Source organism: Heptranchias perlo, chromosome 23, assembly GCF_035084215.1.
Source record: "Heptranchias perlo isolate sHepPer1 chromosome 23, sHepPer1.hap1, whole genome shotgun sequence".
NCBI lineage: Eukaryota > Metazoa > Chordata > Chondrichthyes > Hexanchiformes > Hexanchidae > Heptranchias > Heptranchias perlo.
Window position 1 is genome coordinate 7981711 of NC_090347.1, and position 26584 is coordinate 8008294.

Below are 26584 nucleotides of genomic sequence, written 5' to 3' on the forward strand. Positions count from 1 at the left end.
TTTAATTTTTTTTATTGTAAGGAGTTTTCTTTAAGTAGCCTTGCCCTAAACATTGAACACTTGGGGCTTTTAATAGAACTTTAGTAATCAGAGCATCTAACATCCTTGAGTGTGTAACCTGAATATTCAAATGTGTTTGCTGTTTCTCCATGAAAGTCTGTTACTTGAAGTGGTTTTGGTTTTTTTACATTTGCAGATTGTAGATTTCAATGGCGAGAGGACACTTGAATCTTTCGTCAAATTCTTAGAGAGTGGAGGAAAAGATGGAGGTGCTGTTGATGAGGTGCGTATAGCCTAGGAATATACAGGATTGGCAAAGACCATTGTAGTTAGTCTGGCTGGTCACAGTGCCAGTTCATGAGGCTGTGGTTCAAGCTGAAAGATGGCAATCTTGAGCTTGTGTACTTTAAAACCGTGGGGGTGTAGAGGGGGAACCCCAGGAATCTGCTGGCCAACTCTGGTATGTAAGGAACTTCAGTCCACAAGTGGTACCTGGGCTGGAATGTGACACCGCTTACCAAACCGTGTATTCTGGAGTATGTTGTCAGTGCTGGAGGAGGGAAATATTAATGGAGTGTTCATCATGGGGATTTTATTGCATTGAGATACTAAGGTGTGTGGGCAGCATGTAAAACATACCATCTACTGTAAGACTATTGCCACATGGGGTTTATTCTAACTTCAGTCAATCCTGTTTGAATATTGTGTGTGGACAGTTCTGAGCTACTGGGGGAAGGAGAAAGGAAACTTTTTTTAAAATAGTCTGGTTAAGTATATTTAAAAGTACAAAGTGTATTTTTAGCCTTGCAGGAGATTGGTTCTTGCAATCTGCATTCCTTAGTGCTTTGACTTCTTTAATCTTCCCAGAATAGCTAAAAGCTCTTCTGTAGTAGTAAAATCCAGTCAGGTTGGTCAAGGGCAGCTCATGGTCCACATTTGTATTGCTTTCTCAGATTTAGTGTATTTGGTTTGTTTTGAGACAGTTTTAATTTTCAATACTTGCCTGTGTCCTCGGCCAACTATATGGATTTAGCTGAACCCAGTTGCTATCCTTGCTGCATGTGGTAAACTTTCCCAGTAGGAATCAATGAGTAGCAATCAGGAATGAGTGCCCTGGGGCTTTCTCCTCCTTCCCATCCCACCATACCTAGGCATGCTGTGGCCACAGCATCTCAACTCTTGCCTGGGCTGAGAGCATAAGTTGAACCTTCTGGTCTTTGTGACTCACAGCTAATGCCTTTACCCACTGAACTATGGTTGGAGTAAGGGGGAGGAAAGCTGAGATTTTACCAGAGGTATAAGGTATAATTGATTGAGCATTCTAAGCAGACAGTGAAGTTGATGGCTGGTTTAAACTCCTAAAGATAGCACAATTAAGCTATTGGTCTTGTCCTATTTTAAGCACGTGATGTTCCCAGATGCCTTTCTCATTCTGGAATCTCACTAACACAAGGCTGGCAATATATTGTATGCTGTGGCAGGTGTGGGACTGTTCCTGGAAATGGAATGGGGGGTGGCTGGTGGAAGTAATGCTGTAAACAACTTGTAGTTCAGAAATGGCACAGCACTTACACCTGCTTCTGTCTGTTTGCACAGGACCTTGAAGATCTTGAAGAGGATGAGGAAGCAGAGGAGTTAGAACCAGAAGATGAAGTTGATCATCTTAAAGATGAATTGTAAAAAAAAAAAAAAAATTACAGCCAAAAAACACTACAGTTTTTTGTACAATTCAAAAATGCAGTAAACGTGAAATATTTAACATCGAGTCTTGAGTTGATAAACCAGGGAATATCCAACCAATTGTCAGTGCACACTGTACAATCGCCATCAATTTGTTAATTTATTAGGGATCATCGTCCTTAATTGTTCAAGCCACAAACTGATATCTACACTTGGGAACTTTTTTTGTTTGTTACTGATTCATGTAATGTACTTTTGTACAGGATTTTTAACTTGTTTGTATTAACATTACGTATTTGCCTGGTGACGGAAGGTTGTCTTGCACTTTGAGTGCCTAGACGGAGATGAGTGCTGAACTGGGGGCCACTGCTTTGGGGGGGGGGGGGGGAAGAAAGAGAAATCATATGGCCCATTGGAATCCTTCAAAAGCAGTATTGTTAAAGGAAGAGGCTTCTAGTTTTGCAACTCAGGGACTCTCCTGTTTCAAAGTAAGCTGTTTCCTGATTTTTGAATCTGGACCCAAGGTGATTAACTTTTTTGGTTAAAGGAGGGGGGAGGGGGGGTGGGTGGAGAGGAGCGGGATACTATGCAACAGATGAAGGGTGGGGTGAGGATGCTTCGTACGTGAGCTGTGCAATTCTTCGAGCATTCCAACCTGTTTAAACAGGCAAAAGATTTGGTGGCCAGGATGAAATTAAAGAAAAAAAATTAAACTTTTCCATTGTGACTGTTTGCATTCTGTTGAACTGGTTCATGATTTTTTTCTTGGGCAAGGGTAATTGAGGTTTAAAAACCCAGGTGGGTAGATCTAATTGAATGGTGGAACAGGCTCAAAGGGCTGAATGGCCTACAACCTCTTATGGTGTAACTCCCAGTGAGTTTGGACTTCATCACTCTGAGCTTAAATGATCATTGCCTGGGCTCTTAAGACAATCTCCAAGTCAGTGGATCTATAAATGTCTTTACAACGTTTATCTTAAAAGGGGGATAAAATTATCACATGGTCTTGGGAGTCTGAAGTGAGTTGTACAAATTGCCTGGAATCTTAAGTAGATTTGACCTGTCGATACTGCAGCTGATCCCTGCCTTTCACTCCTTCTCCCACCACCAATTTTTCTTGTGTGGGGTGGGGGGTGAATTCCAACAGCTACTTTGCCCTAGGAAGCTATTCCACCCAGGGGCAGGGGCAACATAGCTAAGCCCAATCTTCACTCAGCACATGTGGTTGGATGGGAAGCTGCTGGAGCAGAGCCAGATAAAAGCAGGCTGCTACCTGCCCACACAACCGCCATACGGCCATTGGCTCTCAGGGTAAGTGGATAGAATTGCTAGGTCTACCCCCTGCAGTGCCCATTCACGAGCCGGATTGGTTAGTCGATCTACAGTACTGTGGAGCTGATACGGAAGATTCTTGGTTCCAGTTTTCCATTGCCACCTCTCTGCCTTGGAGGCATAGTGTGGGTCTGTGCCTTCCTCCAACTCCCAGCTTAAGCTGGAATAAACGTCCTGAGTAAAATCCAAGATTTGACATGTTTTCATAGCTTGTCACAGGTGTTCAGGATAGCAGTAAGGGTAGTACTATTGGTGCTCCTGGGAAGGCAGGGGGCAATCAGCCAGCATTCCCCACTTTGCAGCAAGGGCCACTGGACAAGTGCCTGTGTGAATGGTGGGTGAGTGTGTAATTGGACTTGGCTGTGATCATGTGAAGAATTCAGTTTGGGGTTGGGAGGGAAAGTTATTACAGGGTGTCTGGAACTGTACCCCACAATGGGAGGATTATGATCCATCTTTTTTGGGCCCCCACCCCAGAGTGGGGGAATGTGGAGTTATAATACTTGCTCCAAAGTATTTCCTCTGGCCCAATTTGTAAAGCAGCATGGAAATCAAAAGCTATTCGTAGAAGTTTGCAATGGCAGGAGGGGGGTTGTTGGTGTAAGGGGAGAAGAGAAACAGGTCTGACATGGTCTGCATATTCAGTGTACACTTGTATTCCAAGTTACTGGAAGGCTTTCTCAAGTTAGCTAGCCTTAGCCAATCCATGCAGTGGAGATTCAATGCCTCTGGCTGTGCCTGCCCACTAGGCACTTGTTCAATCATCACTATTTCTGTTTTATGTGCGGGACGTGCAGTGTGTGGTTTTTGGTTTATATCCAACATCAGTAAATACTGTGCACCAAGTCTGTGGTGTTTGTTGAAAGGGGAACTACAGGGTGAAATAACACCTGTTTACAACAGGAAATTAATTTTCACCCCATTCCTGAAAACAGCTGCAATTGGTGAAGTGTAATGTCATTGGATTGAATGTATTGCTAATGGGGAGCCAACAATCTTCCCTCTAGCACTTTGAAGACACCATTCTGTGTGTACCTGATGAATGTGCCTTGAGTAATTAACCTGCTCATCAATGTTGTTTGGGGCCAAAAATAAGTCTATCCTACACTTTTTTAATCATTTTGATTTCAGATCCACTATAGTGGGCATAGGTTAAGGGAGTTGCCAGGGATCTGATACATTTCTTGCTGCACCTCCTTACTGGGGTCTGGTTCCAAGGGTACTCTAGCTAACCTCTTGTCCCAAGTCATTTGTCATTCATCTGTAACCCTTTACAATGTGTTGGCAGGTTACTTGACCATTTTGAGAGGGGTATCCTAGTCAAGCCTGATTTTATTCTTACCTGATATGTGCCCACATGTAGTTTTCAATAGGGACCCTCAGTAGTAGAGTTTGGTTGCCCCTTGTTGTTTTCCCACACTTTAGCCAGGATAACAGATTGGACACAATTGGCTAAAGTAGCACAGATTGGGAAACAACTAGTGCTATCCTGCCCTGTAGGGTCTGTACCACACCTCACATTGCGGTTTAACCACCTGCACTTCAGATCACATGTGTACTCTGCAGCTGAAGGGAAGAGCTAGCTTTACCTGAATTTAACCTTGTATGTGACCAGAAAAGAAAGTTCCCAATAAATCATTGGAAAATGTTTCATTTTTGTCATGAGCAGTAATAAGGTAAACTGAATGTTGGAAATCTGAAATGACAGACCATGCCTTTAGTGGCTAAGTCATCACACCAGAAGGTGCCAGCTTTGATTCCTGGTTTGTGCTGGGGCAGCAATGGAGTCATTATAGATTAGACTCGGGGTCACTGACCTACGTAGGGTAAAATCAGCTGGAGTTCTTATTTCCCCATTGTTGGTCAGTGACCCTGATATCGAATGTGGACATTGGGTGAGGACTGGATCAGGCTCAGCTGTGATGGTTTTACCATTGCTGTCTAGGTTTGCACCTGAAGAATGAACACGTGGCCCAGGTACTGTAGAGCAACCATCAAGAAAGAATTTGCATTGATATAATGCCTTTCATATCCTTAGGATATCCCAAAACACTTCAGCCAGTGAATTATTTGGGAGTATATTCACATTTTTAATCCAGGCCAACACAACTGATCTGTCCACAGCAAGATCCTATAACAGTGGATAAGTTGACTAGTTTTCAACAGGCAGAGCTGTACCTCATCAGGGATCTACATCTTCAGAAGACCAATAGCACCAAAAGAAACCCAATAGACTCCAGGTCCCATTAGAAAAAGCACAATCTTCTGGAACGTGTCAGCCACAGACTGGAGAGAGAAATAGGCTAATGCTTAGGTGTGAAACTAAGGTGCAGAGGAGCCGGGATGTAGATTGAGCCCTGATGCTGAAATAGAAATGTAAAGAATCTTACAACACCAGGTTATAGTCCAACAATTGTTGGACTATAACCTGGTGTTGTAAGATTCTTTACATTTATCAACCCCAGTCCATCACCGGCATCTCCACATCATGAATTAGAAAAGTTGAGAGAATTCATTGGTGATGTATGGTGCAGGGAGAGCAGTGGTCGGAGGAACATTGAATATCAAAGATATGAGTGATCATAAAGAAACCTGAAAGATGGCAGAAAATTCAGCAGTTGTCTGTGGGGAATGAGCTGAAGCCCAGAGATAAAGAAAATAAAATGAAGCAAATGTTGGAAGCACAGAGCAGGTCACTCCATCTGGGGAGAGAACAGACACATTAATGTTTCAGGTGTGGATGCTTCTTCAGAACAAAGAAAAGAAATATAACATTGGAACAGTTTTTGGCAAATACACAATCACGAGTGAGATGGGGAAAAGCCTTTTGATTTTGTACTGAACAAATGAGACAAAAATTTGAGATGAGAACAGAACTTCTTTAGGACTGGCATTACATCGAATAGGAGAGAGAGAAAAGTAGAAAAACTGCTAATGACATGAAATCTGGAAACATGCAACAGCTTGATCAGGATCTGAGAGAGAGAGAAAGATAGGTAGCATCAGAACTAATGCAGCAAGAGAACAATTCTCATCAAGCATCTCACCCAAAACTTTTAATCTAATTTTTTTTCCACTTGCACACTTCAAGAATTTTCTTTTTAAATTTTAAAAACACAGTGGTATATTTTTCAACTGGTTCTGTTCTTGTGCAATGTTTAACATACTGCTACTAAAGACCTCTGTGAGCTTATTTAAGGCAAGTATTAACCCAGGTAAGAGTAAAAGCTGTGGGATTTAGTATGAGAAAAAGAAAGGAAAGACTTGCATTTATTTAGCCCCTTTCATGACTTCAGGACGTCCCAAACACTTCACAGTCAATGAAGTACTTTTGAAGGCAGCCAATTTGTGCACAGCAAGATCCCACAAATAGCAATAAAAGAAATGACCAGATTATCTGTTTTAGAGATAAATATTGGTCAAGACACTGAGGAGAACTCCCCTGATCTTCGAATAATGTCATGGGATCCTTTACATCCACCTGAGAGGGCAGAAGGGGCCTTGGTTTAACGTCTCACCCGAAAGACTGACACCTTTGGCAATGCAGTACTGCACTGGAGTGTCAGCCTAGATTAGGTGCTCAAGTCTCAGGAGTGGGGCTTGGATCCACAACCTTTCTGACTCAGAGGCGAGAGTGTTCCCACTGAGGGTGTTGAACATCCGTATGGGTCCAGCACTGGTTGGCAAATATACCCCACAGGGCGATGTTTGTTTCGGAGTAATATACATCGAAACAAGTTACATTGTTAATCCAAAATGAACGATTGTCCTTCCTAATGAGTGAACTCTGACAGACATGTTAAAAAGGACTCACAAGTGGTGCTCAGTGGAAACACTGACCACCGGATGGCCTTGGTCATCTTGTGTCTATGATACCTCTTGGTCAATAAAGTGTTCATCTTGCCTCATATATATGACGTGTACTTTCTATGTAACTTTCTTTAAATGAGAGGACACCCCCTCAACTCTCACACCTCCTCCACTGACACTCCCCCACAACACTCCACTTTATTTTCGGAAGGGGACAGCCCGTCCATACACAGATAGCAAAAACAGACAACAAGGTGGATTGTAAACAGGATATTTGTAACACTGTAATCTGCCTTGGGACCTGTAACATAGCACAAGCTCAACCCGTGAGTTGCCCTGGGATCGCAGTTACGGTAATCTAATAATGATGCATCTTTTGCGAAATATCAGTTAACTGAAGGAGGGTCAACGAGGCCAACTGGGACTTTTCTGGGGGGGGGGGGGGGGGGCTGGCTTAGAAAAGGTTGAACTGTGATGGTGAGATCGGATAGACATTCTTGACCATGTCTTGTTGGGATGGTACATTGGGGGGGGGGTCTCAGATCATTTCCCACCCCTCCCATTCCCACCAACTCTGTTTGCACCAAGAGCAAGATAAGCACGTCCCGCGTCCCTTCATTCCCTTTAATGGTGCAACACGGGGTGAATGGAGCGATTCTAAAATAAGCCACCCCTCCCTCCACGTTCTGCAACTGAGTCCAAGGATTGAGGGCACATGTGGGGAGAGACGGGAAGAACCGCCCCGCCCCCTCCCTCATGGTCAATGAGGCAAAGTCCCCATAAATAGATTTGAGTGAAGTATATTAGGGCGGTGTGGGGCTGTGTGAGAGAGAGCAGCGTTAGAGCACGGCAGAGCTCGGAGTCCCGCAGCACCGCTATCCACAGGAGTCGGAGGTCTTTGATTTGATTTTTCCTTTACAATCTCTCCATTAAAATGAAATACTATTCAGCCCTGTCCAGGTACGTGGCCCCCCCGGTCAGCCTGAAGCCTACCCGGACCGTGCGCTTCCCCAATGACATCGTCTTCCAGGATCACATTCGCCAGGGTGACCTTGAGCAAGTCGGCCGGTTCATCAGAGCAAGGAAAGTGAAGCTGGACACCTTGTACCTGTCCGGTGAGTGCGGCGCAGATACCGCCCCTGTCCCAGGGAGGGAACCGGGGGGGGAGGGGGCTCCCCCTGCCCTTGCTGGGAGTAGGTGGGGGGGGGGGGATTTATATTTGTAATAATTCTCAGTGGCACTTATTTGAGTTAAAAAGAAAACATCAAATTACTGGTGGATCCATCACAACCGACATTAAATACACCTTTACAAAAGAGCGATGGAAAATACGGAATGGATACAGATATAAGGTTCTAGCAAGTTTTATATGGAAGGAGCAGACAGTACAGTGCATTACAACACTGTCACACTTCCCCTGTCACACTTTCACCGTCACACTTCCACTGATTTTGAGCCCAGATCTCCAGTCTTACACAGTGCGTTAACCTCTTAATGCGTGTCTTTTTACTGTAACTTATAATGGGGGCAATTTACAGCTGGAATGTTGTGAGATTTCTCCACGGATTGACTTCACTCTTCCGCGGATAAACCTGTTCCATGTTTTATGTCTGGTGGCTTGTGAACTTCACAGATTTAAATACAGTGTGTTGATCCCTGTAATCAATCGGCTGTCAGATTTAGGCCTGTGCATTTATTCACGCGCAATTAAAAAAAATGTTTTACAGTGGTCTTGGAAACTTTTTTTTAACAAAAAACGGTCGGCTTTGCATTTTAATATTAGGAATGGCTGCACTGCACGAAGCGGTTCTGTCGGGGAACCTGGAATGTGTAAAATTGCTGATGAAATACGGGGCCGATATTCACCAGAGGGACGAGAATGGCTGGACTGCCCTGCACATGGCTTGCAGCGACGGGCACACAGAAATTGCGAAGTAAGAATAAACTTTATATCAATATTGACAGTCAGATCCGTCCAACTGGTTAGCCGTGGAGTGAATAGTTTGTGAAGTAGATTGAAAATAACCAAACTGTCTCTTGTCCATATCATTGCCTCTGTCCCTATACTGTCAGCCGCGGCTCAGTTGGTATCACTCTCCCCTCTGAGACAGAATCAAAGAATTATAAAATGGTAGAAAATTTACGGCACAGAAAGAGGCCATTCGGCCCATCGTGTCCGCGCCGGCCGAAAATGAGCCACTCAGCCTAATCACACTTTCCATCACTTGGTCCTTCAGGTGCACATCCAGGTAACTTTTTTAATGAGTTGAGGGTTTCTGCCTCTACCACCCTTTCAGGCAGTGAGTTCCAGACCCCCACCACCCTCTGGGTGAAAATTTTTTTCCTCAGCTCCCCTCTAATCCTTCTACCAATTACTTTAAATCTATGCTCCCTGATTATTGACCTCTCTGCTAAGGGAAATAGGTCCTTCCTATCCACTCTATCTAGGCCCCTCATAATTTTGTACACCTCAATTAAATCTTCCCTCAGCCTCTTCTGTTCCAAAGAGAACAACCCCAGCCTATCCAATCGTTTTTCATAGCTAAAATTCTCCAGTCCTGGCGTCATCCTGGTAAATCTCCTCTGTACCCTCTCTGGTGCAATCACATCCTTTCTGTAATGTGACCAGAACTTGTACACAGTACGCAAGCTGTGGCCTAACCAGTGTTTTGGATCCAACTAGCCACTTTCCTTTGGATCCCATGGGCTTGTACTTTTTTGACCAGTCTGCCATGTGGGACCTTGTCAAAAGCCTTGCTAGGAAGGTCATGGGTTCAAGTCTTACTCTAGGGACTTGAGCACATAATCTAGGCTGACACTCCACTGCAGTACTGAGGGAGTGCTGCACTGTCAGAGGTGCTGTCTTTCAGAAGAGATGTTAAACTGAGGCCCTGTATAGCCCCTCAGGTGCACCTAAAAGATCTGATGGCACTTTTTTGAAATGATGTGGAGATGCCGGTGATGGACTGCGGTGGACAAATGTAAGGAGTCTTACAACACCAGGTTATGGACTATAACCTGGTGTTGTAAGACTCCTTACTTTTTTGAAAAAGAGCAGGGGAGTTCTCCACCGTGTCCTGGCCAATATTTATCCTTCAACAACACTGAAAAAACAGATTATCTGGTCATTATCTCATTGCTGTTTGTGGGAGCTTGCTGTGTGCAAATTGGCTGCTGCGTTTCCCTACATTACAACAGTGACTACACTTGAAAAAAGTACTTAATTGGCTGTAAAGCACTTTGGGACATCCTGAGATTGTGAAAGGCACTATATAAATGCAGGTCTTTCTGTTCTTTTTTAATATAATGTCTTCCAGCCAGCCACCCCTCTGGTACCAGCTCATTGCCTGCTCTCCCTGCTGTACCATCACTCTCTGCCCCTTTAGCAATGATGCCTCTCTCTTCTAAAGCACCCTCTCCAGATCCATCAGCCTTGCCACCTGCCATTCTGCTTTCGAAAACCTCCTCAAAATCCTTCTCTTTGATAGTGACTTCACCTCCTATGATTTAATTTATTTAACAAATTCATTTGTTCCCCCTCCGCCTCTAACCCAACTGGTCCCAACTCCCTTCAAATCACTCTGAGGGGCAGTGAGGGTGTCTCTGGACCATGTGTTCACTGAGGAGGGAGGGGGGGGGGTTGGGCTGTTCAGTACTGCTCGTATTTGTCCTGACATCCTTGTGAGAGTAGCAGGAGTTCTTAAAATTAGTGTTTCGTTTTTAAATAAAGAATGAGCCTCGCCTTCACGGAATCGCCGCACGACCAGTTTCTGCCTATAAATGACCACAAGCTCACATGATGCACTTTCATACAGTACAACAGTGACGACATTTCAAAGGTACTTCATTGGCTGTAAAGCGCTTTGGGGCATCCTCAAGTTGTGAAAGGCACTATATAAATGCCAATCTTTCTTTAAGAACACTGAAGCCTGTGATCCTTTTTGTGTAGGAACCATGTACTAGATATTTTTGAATCAAATGTTTCATTTGACCTCTCACCCTTGCAGGTACCTGCTCTCCCAAGGAGCCCGAGTGGACACGGTCAACGATGAAGGTGAGGTGCCCGCGGACCTGATTGACCCTGAAGACGTCAAACTACGGGCGCTATTCGAGGCCAGAGGTGCCGTTTGAAGGGAAGGGCTGAGAACACATAACAGAATTCCTTGGTTGAGGCACATCCCACCTCCGTTACAATACATGCTACAGGAACCCAGACTGGAATGAATCTTCAGTTCAGCTGTGATCCTGGAAAGTGGCCAGCATTTCTGCATCAAACAGGAGAGGAATGTGAGGTGCAAGTGCAGGACTAGATCTGCAGAACTCGGTCAAGGACCTCGGTAGCCTCTCTGACCTTATTTACTTTAGTTTCTTCACCGTACGAATGCCGTTGCTTCAGTATTATTAACAAGAAGTTAATTGATGATTTTAAAGAACGCCTCATTTTCGCTGCAAGGTATAACGGCGTCAGCATTTCAGACGTCCAGCAATAGCATTTAGCACTGACCAGCTTTGTCGGCTCCATGTTATGAACTAAAAAAATAATAAGTCGTACATGCACTAGAGTCTTAATTTGCGGTGAATATTTTTCTGCCCACCCTGCTTTCTACATACCCGGAATCATCATCGACTCGTTTTTAAATATCATTGTAAATAGTATCATTTGGTTAGAAAAAGGCCTTATGTTAGTGTGAAATTTTAAAACTGAGCGGTGAGCAATGTTTGCTGAATTTTAAATACAAAGTTACCAATTGTATCGGGAATTCCCTCCCTGAACCTCTTGCATCTCCACCTCACTCTCTCTTTTAAGACCCTCGTTAAAACCTATCCCTTTAACCAAGCTTTTGGTCACCCGCCCTAATATCTCCTTCTTTGGCTCAGTATCAAATTTTATCTGATTATCGCTCCTGTGAAGCGCCTTGGGATGTTCTACTACGTTAAAGGCGCTATATAAATGCACATTGTTGTTATTATATGTATTGGACCATGTTTTATATATTTATAAATGAATAAAGTTCTACATTTTGTTACTTCTAGTTTTTGTTTGTTTTCCTGTCTTGTATCTGACACTTCAAGGTGCCAATTATGTGTCTGTTGATAAGGTTATGCAATGAGCTACACCCTTAACAAGGTAAGGGATGTTGCTGCTGTGAAACTAAAAATGTTTCCCATTTTTTTTTTGCAACTGGTGTCAGCATCAAACGCTCCCAGGTCTAGTACAGCAAAGGTTAAGTGTTAAAGTTCATTTTATGCTGCCGCAAAATAAGTCCTAATCATGGTAGAGTACCGTTCGCAATACCAGTCTGACATTTCAGATTGCTGCATTAATCATCCTTGTGGCTTCGGAGTGAGATTGCCATTTTAATGCTCATTGGGATTGGTGCTGGACTATGGGCAGTTTAATGCCCGTTGGGATTGGGGCTGGACTATGGGCAGTTTAATGCCCGTTGGGATTGGGGCTGGACTATGGGCAGTTTAATGATTATTGGGATTGGGGCTGGACTATGGGCAGTATAATGCCCATTGGGATTGGTGCTGGACTATGGGTAGTTTAATGCCCATTGGGATTGGTGCTGGACTATGGGTAGTTTAATGATCATTGCGATTGGTGCTGGACAATGGGCAGTTTAATGCCCATTGGGATTGGTGCTGGACAATGGGCAGTTTAATGATCATTGCGATTGGTGCTGGACAATGGGCAGTTTAATGATCATTGGGATTGGTGCTGGACAATGGGCAGTTTAATGATCATTGCGATTGGTGCTGGACAATGGGCAGTTTAATGATCATTGGGATTGGTGCTGGACAATGGGCAGTTTAATGATCATTGGGATTGGTGCTGGACAATGGGTAGTTTAATGATCATTGCGATTGGTGCTGGACAATGGGCAGTTTAATGATCATTGCGATTGGTGCTGGACAATGGGCAGTTTAATGATCATTGCGATTGGTGCTGGACTATGGGTAGTTTAATGATCATTGCGATTGGTGCTGGACAATGGGTACGGTAGCATAGTGGTTATGTTACTGGGCTAGTAATCCAGAGGCCTGGACTAAAATCCAGAGTCATGAGTTCAAATCCCGCCACGGCAGCTGGTGAATTTAAATTCAATTAATTAATTAAATTCAATTAATTAAATAAAAAAATCTGGAATTAAAATACTAGTATCAGTAATGATGGCCATGAAACTACCGGATTGTTGTAAAAACCCATCTGGTTCACTAATGTCCTTTAGGGAAGGAAGCCTGTCGCCCTTACCCGGTCTGGCCTATATGTGACTCCAGACCCACAGCAATGTGGTTGATTCTTAATTGCCCTCTGAAATGGCCTAGCAAGCCACTCAGTTGTAAAATCTCACTACGAAAAGTCATAATAAGAATAAAACCGGACGGAGCACCCGGCATCGGACCACTAGGCACCGGACACGACAACGGCAAAACACCAAGCCCAGTCGACCCTGCAAGGTCCTCCTTACTAACATCTGGGGACTTGTGCCAAAATTGGGAGAGCTGTCCCACAGACTAGTCAAGCAACAGCCTGACATAGCCATACTCACACAATCATATCTTTCAGCCAACGTCTCAGACTCTTCCATCACCATCCCTGGGTATGTCCTGTCCCACCGGCAGGACAGACCCACCAGAGGTGGCGGTACAGTGGTATACAGTCAGGAGGGAGTGGCCCTGGGAGTCCTCAACATTGACTCTGGACCCCATGAAATCTCATGGCATCAGGTCAAACATGGGCAAGGAAACCTCCTGTTGATTACCACCTACCGTCCTCCCTCAGCTGATGAATCAGTCCTCCTCCATGTTGAACACCACTTGGAGGAAGCACTGAGGGTAGCAAGGGCACAAAATGTACTCTGGGTGGGGGACTTCAATGTCCATCACCAAGAGTGGCTCGGTAGCACCACTACTGACCGAGCTGGTCGAGTCCTGAAGGACATAGCTGCTAGACCGGGCCTGCGGCAGGTGGTGAGCGAACCAACACGGAGGGAAAAACTTACTTGACCTCGTCCTCACCAATCTACCTGTCGCAAATGCATGTGTCCATGACAGTATTGGTAGGAGTGACCACCGCACAGTCCTCGTGGAGATGAAGTCCCGTCTTTGCACTGAGGACACCATCCAACGTGTTGTGTGGCACTACCACCGTGCTAAATGGGATAGATTCAGAACAGATCTAGCAGCTCAAAACTGGGCATCCATGAGGCGCTGTGGGCCATCAGCAGCAGCAGAATTGTATTCCAGCACAATCTGTAACCTCATGGCCCAGGCATATTCCTCACTCTACCATTACCAACAAGCCAGGGGATCAACCCTGGTTCAATGAGGAGTGTAGAAGAGCATGCCAGGAGCAGCACCAGGTGTACCTAAAAATGAGGTGCCAACCTGGTGAAGCTGCAACTCAGGACTACATGCATGCTAAACAGCGGAAGCAACATGCTATAGACAGAGCTAAGCGATTCCACAACCAACGGATCAGATCAAAGCTCTGCAGTCCTGCCACATCCAGTCGTGAATGGTGGTGGACAATTAAACAACTAACGGGAGGAGGAGGCTCTGCAAACATCCCCATTCTCAATGATGGCGGAGTCCAGCACGTGAGTGCAAAAGACAAGGCTGAAGCGTTTGCAACCATCTTCAGCCAGAAGTGCCGAGTGGATAATCCATCTCAGCCTCCTCCCGATATCCCCACCATCACGGAAGCCAGTCTTCGGCCAATTCGATTCACTCCACGTGATATCAAGAAACGGCTGAGTGCACTGGATACAGCAAAGGCTATGGGCCTCGAAAACATCCCAGCTGTAGTGCTGAAGACTTGTGCTCCAGAACTAGCTGCGCCTCTAGCCAAACTGTTCCAGTACAGCTACAACACTGGCATCCACCCGACAATGTGGAAAATTGCCCAGGTATGTCCTGTCCACAAAAAGCAGGACAAATCCAATCCGGCCAATTACCGCCCCATCAGTCTACTCTCAATCATCAGCAAAGTGATGGAAGGTGTCGTCGACAGTGCTATCAAGCGGCACTTACTCACCAATAACCTGCTCACCGATGCTCAGTTTGGGTTCCGCCAGGACCACTCGGCTCCAGACCTCATTACAGCCTTGGTCCAAACATGGACAAAAGAGCTGAATTCCAGAGGTGAGGTGAGAGTGACTGCACTTGACATCAAGGCAGCATTTGACCGAGTGTGGCACCAAGGAGCCCTAGTAAAATTGAAGTCAATGGGAATCAGGGGGAAAACTCTCCAGTGGCTGGAGTCATACCTAGCACAAAGGAAGATGGTAGTGGTTGTTGGAGGCCAATCATCTCAGCCCCAGGGCATTGCTGCAGGAGTTCCTCAGGGCAGTGTCCTAGGCCCAACCATCTTCAGCTGCTTCATCAATGACCTTCCCTCCATCATAAGGTCAGAAATGGGGATGTTCGCTGATGACTGCACAGTGTTCAGTTCCATTCGCAACCCCTCAGATAATGAAGCAGTCCGAGCCTGCATGCAGCAAGACCTGGACAACATCCAGGCTTGGGCTCATAAGTGGCAAGTAACATTCGCGCCAGATAAGTGCCAGGCAATGACCATCTCCAACAAGAGAGAGTCTAACCACCTCCCCTTGACATTCAACGGCATTACCATCGCCGAATCCCCCACCATCAACATCCTGGGGGTCACCATTGACCAGAAACTTAACTGGACCAGCCATATAAATACTGTGGCTACGAGAGCAGGTCAGAGGCTGGGTATTCTGCGGCGAGTGACTCACCTCCTGACTCCCCAAAGCCTTTCCACCATCTACAAGGCACAAGTCAGGAGTGTGATGGAATACTCTCCACTTGCCTGGATGAGTGCAGCTCCAACAACACTCAAGAAGCTCGACACCATCCAAGATAAAGCAGCCCGCTTGATTGGCACCCCATCCACCACCCTAAACATTCACTCCCTTCACCACCGGCGCACTGTGGCTGCAGTGTGTGCTATCCGCAGGATGCACTGCAGCAACTCGCCAAGGCTTCTTCGACAGCACCTCCCAAACCCGCGACCTCTACCACCTAGAAGGACAAGGGCAGCAGGCGCATGGGAACAACACCACCTGCACGTTCCCCTCCAAGTCACACACCATCCCGACTTGGAAATATATCGCCGTTCCTTCATTGTCGCTGGGTCAAAATCCTGGAACTCCCTTCCTAACAGCACTGTGGGAGAAGCGTCACCACACGGACTGCAGCGGTTCAAGAAGGCGGCTCACCACCACCTTCTCGAGGGCAAATAGGGATGGGCAATAAATGCCGGCCTTGCCAGTGACGCCCACATCCCGTGAACGAATAAAAAAAAAACACAATGGGCAGTTTAATGATCATTGGGATTGGTGCTGGACAATGGGTAGTTTAATGATCATTGGGATTGGTGCTGGACTATGGGTAGTTTAATGATCATTGGGATTGGTGCTGGACAATGGGCAGTTTAATGATCATTGGGATTGGTGTTGGACTATGGGCAGTTTATGTGCTGTGAATTTGCATCAAGAGGAATTGGCCTAAAATGTATTTCCAAACACACTTCACAAAGGAACTTTAAAGATAGCAGAAAGAATCTTTCATTGCACCATTTTGGGCTGAAATGCAGTTCACAGAGATGAAAGGACAATGTCCTCACTCAACTATATCTCCAGTCTCTCTCAAAGTTTAGAGAGAACCTCCAACCAATTCAAATGTTTTAACTCCTGGGGCTCCCCAATGACTCAGTGTAACTTAGCAACACAATCCACGAGGTCCCAGTTTTGGACTGAGCGAGCTGGAACAGGCAGTGGCAAAAATGGCCCTGGGGCGAGGGAGAGGAGTAGGTCAGGGTGTCTATTCCTGATGCTATTTTCGTGGCTCGTATTGGAAAGTGTGAGAAAAAGTGGTGTTTGGGTGCGGGCAGATTGGTCTCGGCAGTAATGAACCCAGAAGACTTTTACAGCGCATGTGTTAAATATAAATTGACAACACAGCAATTGCAATGTCAGTGCAACATTACAGCAGCATTCTGAAAAGTTAGCTCAGGTTTCTGATCACGAGTAAACTAATGACCTTTGCGTGTTTTCTAAAGTAGGGTGGACATTTCTTTAAGCAAGGCTTATCTGTTGGACTGGTATATCACCCCAGAATCTTTTTTAAATAAAAGGTGTTTTAATATTATAATAATGTGTTGATATGGGTCAGCGGCCGAACATCATTCCCAGAGGCCTTCGTATCCTAACAATGCAGAGCATTCAGAGCTGGAATTCAGGCGGCGCCTCCTGCAGGCTCTGGGACTTTACTGCTCTGGGAAAGCGTACCAAACACTGCCTGTAACACACAGTCGGATACAGTCCAACGAAAAGGCCAGTGTTTCAACGTCTGTATTCGCTTTGGAATGACACGGTTTGAGTTCAAGTGCAAATATATATGGCTAAAGACACCCTGCAGTTACCTTTACCCCATTGCACAAAGTGATAGTAGGCACACGACTTTGCCCCTGGGTTAAACGGAGCACACGAAGAAAGAGAGTAAAACAATAAATAGCTATTTACAGTAACCATTCGAGGTATTCGAGTCTGCATTTCCTGTGTAAACTATCCAAGATTGGATATTCTATAATATACAAACATCCACTGTTCCCCTATAATTGTTTTTAGAGAGGTGGGCAATGCTGGTAATGCTGATGGTCCATCCCTAATTGCCCAGAGAGCATTGAGTCAATCACATAATGTGAGACTGGAGTCACATGTAGGCCGGACCGGGTAAGGACGGCAGCTTCCCTTCCCTGAAGAATATTAGTGAACCAATTGGGTTTTTACAACAATCTGGCAGTTTTCAGTCATTGTTTTCCTGGTATTAGATTTACTGAATTTAATTCCACACCTTGCCATAGTGGGATATGGAATCACAATTTCTGGATTACTAGTCCAGCAGCATAACCACTAGAACACACTACTATACCTGCTAATATGCATAGGTTCTGCTATCCCCCTGTAATATACACAGTTCTAATGTTGTACACAGGGTCTTCTATTTTCCCGTAATATAGAAAACATGGGAACAGGAGGAGGCCATTCAACCCCTTGGGCCTGTTCTACCATTCATTAAGATCATGGGTGGCCTGTACCTCAACTCCATTCACCCACCTTTGCTTCACATCCCTTGATACCCTCACCTAACAAAAATCAATCTCAGTCTTGAAAATTTCAATTGACCCAGCATCCACAGATTTTTGGGGGAGCGAATTCCAGATTTCCACTACCCTTTGAGTGAAAATAAACGGCCTAGCTCTAATTTTAAGGTTATGCCCTCATGTTCTGGATTCCCCCACCAGAGGAAATAGTTTCTCTTTATCTACCCTATCGAATCCCATAAACATTTTAAATACCTTGATTAGATCACCCCTCAACCTTCTATACTGAAGCCAAGTTTAAGCAACCTGTCCTCATAATTCAACCCTTTAGTCCCTGGTATCATTCTGGTGAACCTGCACTGCACCTCCTCCAAGGCCAAAATATCTTTCCTCAGGTTTGGTGCCCAATACAGAAAGCATTTCTCCAGATGGGGTCTGAGCAAGGCTGAGTACAACTGAAGCATCACTTCCTCACCTTTGAATTCCAATCCCCTGTAATGTACACGGGTTCTACTATTGCTCTGTAATGTATACATTACATACATTTCCCACATTACAACAGTGACTTCACTTCAAAGTACTTCATTGGCTATAAAGCACTTTGGGACATTCTGAGGCCATGAAAGGTGCCATATAAAAGCAAGTCTTTCTTTCTATACAGGTTCTGCTATTCCCTTGTAATGTACACAGGTTCTGTTACTGCCTGTTGTAATAAACACAGGTTCTGTTACCGTTCCCTGTAATATATAAAGGCTCCCTGTGTCACTGACAGGAAGTATTGTGCAGATAAAGAAAAAGAAAGACTTGCAATGATATAGCACCTTCCGTGACCTCAGGACGTCCCAAAGGGCTTTACAGCCATGAAGTATTTTTGAAGTGTAGTCACTGTTGTAATATAATTTGGGCACAGCAAGCTCCCACAAACAGCAATGTGATAATGATCAGATAATCTGTTTTGGTGGTGCTGCTGGAGGGAACCATGGGAGCCTCCCATTTGCTGAAACTTTGCTGTCAGGATTCATACTGTTTGAATCCCTAACTATACAGTAGCTCTGCAGCGCTCTCCGACCTTTGCATTCTCCTGTAAGAACCATACACTTTGTAACCAATTATTAATTAGGATATACTGCTCCCTTAAGATGTCTTATGCAGCATTCATTCAATAATTTAATCAGTACAACAAATCCTGATCCTGACAGTTATTTTTCGGCGATGATACATAATCACCTAATCACAGATTTAAAAATATTAATTTGATGTTAACATTTTAATTCCATAGCGTGTAATTAAAATTGAGAATAAATTGTTAAATTCAAACAACCTGACAGATGTAAAAAGACTTGCATCTATATGGCGCCTTTCATGAACATCCCAAAGCACTTTATAGCCAATGAAGTACTTTTGAAGTGTAGTCACTGTTGTAATGTAGGAAATACAACAGCTAATTTGTGCATAGAAAGATCCCACAAACAGCAATGTGATAACGACCAGATAATCTATTTTACTGATGTTGGTTGAGGGAACAAATACTGGCCAAAACACTGGGGAGAACTCCCCTGCTCTTCTTCAAGTGTCAGGGGATCTTTTGCATCCATCTGAGAGGGCAGAAGGGGCCTCGGTTTAACATCTCATCTGAAAGATGGCACCTCTGACCGTGCAGAATTCACTCCGTACTGCACTGGAGTGTCAGCCTAGATTTGTGCAAGAAAATCAAAAAGTTCGTATGCAGGTGCAGCAGATGATCAAGAAGGCCAACGGAATGTTGGCTTTTATTGCTAGGGGGATAGAATATAAAAACAGGGAGGTATTGTTGCAGTTATATAAGGTATTGGTGAGACCGCACCTGGAATACTGCATACAGTTTTGGTCTCCATACTTAAGAAAAGACATACTTGCTCTCGAGGCAGTACAAAGAAGGTTCACTCGGTTAATCCCGGGGATGAGGGGGCGGACATATGAGGAGAGGTTGAGTAGATTGGGACTCTACTCATTGGAGTTCAGAAGAATGAGAGGCGATCTTATTGAAACATATAAGATTGTGAAGGGGCTTGATTGGGTGGATGCGGTAAAGATGTTCCCAAGGATGGGTGAAACTAGAACTAGGGGGCATAATCTTAGAATAAGGGGCTGCTCTTTCAAAACTGAGATGAGGAGAAACTTCTTCACTCAGAGCGTAGTAGGTCTGTGGAATTTGCTGCCCCAGGAAGCTGTGGAAGCTACATCATTAAATAAATTTAAAACAGAAATAGACAGTTTCCTAGAAGTAAAGGGAATTAGGGGTTACGGGGAGCGGGCAGGAAATTGGACATGAATTTAGATTTGAGGTTAGGATCAGATCACCCATGATCTTATTGAATGGCAGAGCAGGCTCGAGGGGCCGATTGGCCTACTCCTGCTCCTATTTCTTATGTTCTTATTTTGTGCTCAAGCCTCTGGAGTTGGACTATGGTCTGACAATCTTCTGACTCAGAGATCAGAGTGCTGCCCACTGAGCCATGGCTGACAACCTAAAAACAACACGGCTTAAATAGGACAATGATGTCACATGAAGTTAGTCTGACTACGAGTGTTAACAAGAGTGCTTAAAGTTTGCAACTAGTTTTAGCAGTTACAGGGATGGCAGTGGCTATGAAGTAATCTCCTGCTGGCAGACAGAGCTGAGCCTTGGAATAAAACAGTTACTGTAATGAAGTTCTTTCTAATATTCACTTGGCAGCTGGTAGTTAGTAACGGCTGTCTCCATCACCCCAGCTCCTCCAGTAATTTGGCGTGTAAAGGCACCACCTGCTGTGAGTCATACAGACCAGAAAGTTCCAGGCTGGAGCTGAGTTCACTAATTGCAGCAGTGAGGGCACCATAATTGGAAAGTACATGTGTGCTGATGTTGGCCGAGAACAGGGTGGGTCTTGATCGAAATGCCCTCCTCAGTGGAATAGCCTGTTCACACAAATCCTGTTAGCATAGTGGTCTGGGAATCATTTATAGCTGCTTTTTACGTGGTTTATTCAAATTTAAAATTCTTTTAGAGTAAGTTATTTTTTGATTTTTCTCATGTCTTCCGACATCTCAAGCCATCACAAGTACATAGAAACAGGAGTAGGCCATTCAGCCCCTTATGCCGATTAGACCATGGCTGGTCTGTATTTCGAAGAAAAGCAGGGGAGTTCTCCCTGGAGTCCTGGTCAATATTTAGCACTCAACCAGGACATTCCTGGTCTGTGCAGTTTAGTAAAATAATGCATTAACTAACTGAGCCACTGGAGGAAGTTGGATTTACTTTTTGTTCTGAATAGTTAACAGGTTCAGCACAAATGGTTTGGAAATGCTGAAGCATTGACCTTCACGTGTGTCCCTATTAACACATAATTCTGCAGGGAAGCCCCAATGTGCAGACTACAGTCCCTCTCCTATTACACAGAAGATTTTTTTAATTGTATGTGACAGACTCGCCCTGTGAGTATGTGGGGATTTTTTTTTGTGTACTCCATATTCCGCAGCGTACTGCTGTCTATCTTCCCACAAATTATTTTTTTTGGACAAAACTTTAAAGGAACTATTCCCACACATTGCATGTTCCATCCATGCCCCATTTAATGCGGGAAAGTTAGAGGTAGCAATACCATCTTTACTGCTCGTTAAAACTACTTTTAACTTGTTTAAAACAAAAACAAAAATAAAAGTTTAATACTGGTAGTCTTGGACCTCCGACTGTTGTTTGGTCTTAATGCCTCTTTAATTATGGATAATTTATTTTAAGAATTCCAGTTATCCCGGATAATAAACCCTTTAAAAGCAATGTAAGTGTTGTTTTTGAAATACACTGGATTTTGGTTTGTTTCTCCTGTGAAGAGACCAGTGGGTGAGCATTCCTCACAGTCCAAATCTCGCCCATGGAGCTCAGCCACCAAGACTGGGTTGCTTATTGTAGGGAGGGAGAGGGGTAGTACAGGTAAAGCTGACCCAGGTGGTCTTCAAGCCACTACTGGCAGCGAACGAGGGAGCAGCATTGCTGGAGAGCCCAGGTGTAGGCCACCTCACCTCTTGGGAAAACCAAGACCAGGGGGAATCATTTTAAAATGAAGGGACTGAAAATTAAAAATGTATGGCTCCCAACAAAAGAACGCATTAATTAAATCATGGCCGTCAAAAGGGAACTGGATAAGTACTTGAAAGAAAAAAAATTGCAGAGCTACAGGGAAAAGGCGGGGGAGTGGGACTAGCGGGATTGCTCTTGCAGAGAGCCGGCACGGACTCGATGGGCCGAATGGCCTCCTTCCATGCTGTAACCTTTCTAAGAAGTAGTACTCATTGTTCTGTGTGTGATTACAGAATAACATGGGCTGAAAATGGACAAGGTTATCAGAAAGTAACATTGAATATCCTGACCATAAATTGAAAACTGTTTAAAGTGGAATGGGAAACCATGGCAGGTTTTAAAAACAGATTGGATGGATTCCTGCTAGTAAAGGGGACACAGGATTATTAGTTCTAGAATCACAGTAAGGAACCTGATGGGAGGTTTGGAAGGATCGGCTAATTGGGCCAACAGTCTTCTGCTGCCCAAAGCATCACGATATTACAATGAATGAAGTGTTGTCTGTTCTACTGTTGAAGGTGAATGAACGTGAGACTGGGTTACAGTTCTGTGTATTACGAAAGGCAGAATCAAGAAAAAAGGTGTGGAAAGAAAAATTGACCCAAGGACTCAGTTGATTAATATACCATCTGCTGTGGGATTGAGCCATACAGCAGGGTGAAGAGGCTTCGGTAGAGGAGGGAAAATTACCCAAGGTTCCCACCCCCAAATACTTTGCCCGAGAGAGCTCAGATTGACCCCTGCTGGAAAATGCACACCTATGATCATTTGTCTTTGCTGGGATTCTCACATGATCAAATAGCTAGCCAACGCTCAATCTAAGCTCATCTGGGTAAAGTATCAGAGTGTTGTGGAACCCTGATCCAGTATAGGTCGATATACCTTCAAAAGGGAATGGGAGACTTGCGCATCCCCCACCTCCTTCGCCCCACCATTGGCGGCCGTGCCTTCAGTCATCTAGGCCCTAGCCTCTGGATTTCCCTTCCCAAACCTCTTCGCCTTTCTACTTCTCTCCTCCTTTACGACGCTGCTTAAAACCTATCTCTTTGACCAAGCTTTTTGATCACCTGTCCTACTGTCTCCTTCTTTGACTCAGTGTCAATTTTTGTCTGATTACCCTAAAGTGAAGCTCCTTGGGATGTTTTACTGTGTTAAAGGCGCTGTATAAATGCAAGTAGTTGTTGAAGTTGATAAAAGTTTACTTGGGTTAGGAATCAGGTTTGGTTGCATTCATGATGTTCAGGAACTTAACATGCTCAAGCAATTCAGCAGAGAAATGGTAAAGAAAATTCTGACTTAGATTGTATTTTGTTTATAAATTGATCTTAAATGCTTTCGAGTTTGTGGATAAACACTGAACAATCAAGGACGCAGTGAGGCTGCTGATTGTACCTGTGCAGTGCATCAACTGCATTCGATCAGCAGCGCTTACAAAGTCCTAGTGATGGCTATACACAAGCCTTTCAGTTTTGTTGTCCATTAACAAAGGGATGGGATCTATGCCACGTGATGCAGGACTGACACAGCAGTATTTTCTCCCCCCACTCCTCTCCCAAGGTCACTGAATCCATGCGGGAGTTTGGTTGCCCTCTGCTACCTCCCTCAAGCAGGTGCTGTTGCCGTGAGGGTCCTGGCAGTGATAGGCATTTGAACTTTAGGAGGCATCAACGTCAAGCCCAGTCTTGTCCCCTTCAGACTTTCACACACACGCACTTCCACTGGGAGTTGCTGGTTAGCAACCAGGACCAGGAACCTTAGCTGATTTAACTTTTATTAACTTGGGCCACAAAACATGGAAATGGAAGCCACAAAAGGGAAAAGAGCTAGAGGTCGACCAACAGGAACTCCAAGCAACACAAGAACAACAGATACAACTGAAGGGTACTTGCAACTATGCGAACTGGAGGCAAAAGTCAAGACAGAATTGGATGGCGTTAGAATGATATAGCACAGGAGGCCATTTGGTCCATCGTGCCTGTGCTGGCTCTTTGAAAGAGCTATCCAATTAGTCCCTTTCCCCATAGGCCTGCAAATTTTCTCCCCTTCAATTAAATATCTTATTCCCTTTTGAATTATTGAATCTGCTTCCACCACCCTTTCAGGCAGCGCATTCCAGATCATAACAACTTGCTGCATAAGAAAATTCTCCTCATCTCCCCTCTGGTTCTTTTGCCAATTACCTTAAATCTGTGTCCTCTGGTTACTGACCCTTCTGCCACTGGAAATAGTTTATCCTTATTTACTCTATCAAAACCCTTCATGATTTTGAACACCTCTATCAAATCTCCCCTTAACCTTCTCTGTTCTAAAGTGGACAACCCCAACTTCTCCACTCTCTCCACATAACTGACAATGACTATGATGATGAATGTGGGCCACAAAGGCCAATTGAAGTGCCCTTTTCGCTGCCCTGACTGAGACCAGATGACTCAGCAGAGCAGGATTCGAACCTGGGACCTTCCTGGTTTGTTCCAATAAGAGGCAGTGACTACCAACCGAGGTACCAGGGGATGAAATATCACACTTTTCCATGACAGCATGAAATCCATGTACTTCATCCCAGTTCCCTTCTCCTTTGGTCTCTGCAACCCTTGCAGCTGCATGGAGAGCGGGATCAGATAAGGTGCTTCATGGAAACCGTGCGGTATTTTAAATGGGCCTCGATCCCTCTCCATTCAAATTAGTGCATAAATAATCCGATCATTGTTCAATTTATGTTCAACAAGATCGCAGCACTTCTCACTAACAGCAGATAATATAACATTATTAATATTGACTGCATTAAGGTGTCAGCCTTGGCTCAGTGGGTAGCACTCTCACCTTTCGTCAGAAGCTTGCGGGTTCAAGTCTCACTCCAGAGACTTGACACTATTCAAAGAAAAGCAGGGGCGTTCTCCCTGGTGTCCTGGCCAATATTTATGCCAGGGCTGCAATCAGGGAAAAACCCCCTCGGGCAGAATGTAATATTCAAATTGATGTAATGTATCTATAATACATAGATCATTGTAATCAATAATCTGTCATGAGTGTAATGCAATGAGGCACCCTAGAGTGTCATGAACTGTAATTATGTCCAATGCGTTCATTGAACTGTACTTGATGTAACCTGCAAATTGTATAATCTGTATTGTGTACATTTGGAATGTGATATGACAACTGTATTGTATGTATTGCTGCAAATTTTATGAATAAAGTACTTTTTTTGAAAAAAAATATTTATGCCTCAACCAACACTACTAAAACAGGTTATCTGGTCATTGCTGTTTGTGTGAGCTTGCTGTGGGCAAATTGGCTGCCACATTTCTTACATTACAAAAGTGACTACAATTCATAAGTATTTAATTGGCTGTAAAGTGCTGTGGGACCTCCTGAGGTTGTGAAAGGCGCTGTATAAGTGCAATTCTTTTTTTTGTAGGTGTATTGCTGCATTGCGCTGAGGGAACTGAAGGTGTGATGATAGGGTTGCCAACCCTCCAGGATTGCCCTAGAGTCTCCAGGAATTAAAGATTAATCTCCTGGACACTGCTGCGAGCAAAAACCCAGGAGAAAAGTCATAGGAGCATTAAAAAAATTGATTTTTTTTCATTTTCTTTGAACACTTTCGTTTATTAGATATAAAAGTATTGAGAGATGGGGGTAAAAAGGCTGTTTGATCGGGCGAGGTGGTTGAAGGCGGGAGGTCATGTGATGAAGCCTCCAGGAATACGTCCATCCAGAATTGGGAACCCTTTACAACGATGAAGTGATTAAGTAACAGCGATCGGCTGGGGAGAAAAATACGGAGGGGCGAGAATTCCGAGAGTGAACTCCACGGTGCAGCAGCACTACTGAAAAGCTGGCTGAAGAGGTGGGATTTACAGAGGGAGACAGCTGCGGGAAGGGCTGGGTAGAGACAGCCATGGAATGTGGTCCCATTGCCCTGCCCGCTCCCATCATTAAATGGGTTTACGCAAGTTACTGGGCAACGAGATATTTGTTTTGATAACATTACATCGCTGAAGCGTGTGCTGCAGCTGTCCAGCCAGTAACCACTCACCTCCAGTGACCTAGCACCTGTAACGACACTCTCTTGCCTTGGTCTCTGTATGTTACCAGGAGTTTGAAATGCACCCCCGCCCCTTCTTACTCACAAACAGCTCTTCCTTTTTCGAATAATCTGAATCATTTTGCTCATTCATGTCGAATAATTGTATTTTTATATCTCTTGGGGCGGGAGGAACCGTACAGGTTCCTTTAAATAGAAGGATGTATTAATCAAAGTTCCAGTGGTTTGCTGGAGTGTTACAACCATTTTAGTGCATACAGCTGCTAAGCGTGCTGTATAAGCTGATGCAGTGTGGGCAATACACTGCAATTACTACAGTACATTAAAAGGTGTGAAATTTACTGTTGCTGACTCTCCCCTCCTGTCCTGAAGCAGCTGGCTCTTGCTGGGGCTAGCGTTCAATCGGTTGCCGCAGCCTTCTGTTACCTTGAGCAAGTTGGCACCCTTTATCCATGAGCCTAGACAGTGAGGGTCAGTGGATTTCTTC

At 44.5% G+C, this 26584-nt stretch overlaps 2 protein-coding genes across 2 annotated transcripts in view; both read left to right on the forward strand.

Moving 5' to 3' along the window:
- The window catches only part of p4hb (prolyl 4-hydroxylase, beta polypeptide), a 32827-nt gene extending 30430 nt beyond the window's left edge, over positions 1–2397 (forward strand). The window contains exons 10-11 of the mRNA XM_068003935.1: positions 197–283; positions 1597–2397. Of these exons, the coding sequence (XP_067860036.1) occupies positions 197–283; positions 1597–1680 (171 nt within the window). The 3' untranslated portion in view covers positions 1681–2397. The remainder of the gene's footprint in view (positions 1–196; positions 284–1596) is intronic.
- A 5174-nt stretch (positions 2398–7571) lies between these two features.
- LOC137341360 (protein phosphatase 1 regulatory subunit 27-like) lies at positions 7572–11849 on the forward strand. Its single transcript, XM_068004483.1, has 3 exons — positions 7572–7937; positions 8606–8756; positions 10830–11849. The coding sequence occupies exons 1-3, from the start codon at positions 7757–7759 to the stop codon at positions 10951–10953; spliced, it is 456 nt and encodes a 151-aa protein (XP_067860584.1). The 5' UTR covers positions 7572–7756; the 3' UTR covers positions 10954–11849.
- The last annotated feature ends 14735 nt before the right edge of the window (positions 11850–26584 follow it).

Coding starts and splice junctions, on each gene's coding strand:
- LOC137341360 (XM_068004483.1), top strand. CDS start 7,757: ATGAAATACTATTCAGCCCTGTCCAGGTACGTGGCCCCCCCGGTCAGC. Junction 7,938..8,605: donor GGACACCTTGTACCTGTCCG/GTGAGTGCGGCG, acceptor TTTTAATATTAG/GAATGGCTGCACTGCACGAA. Junction 8,757..10,829: donor GGGCACACAGAAATTGCGAA/GTAAGAATAAAC, acceptor TCACCCTTGCAG/GTACCTGCTCTCCCAAGGAG.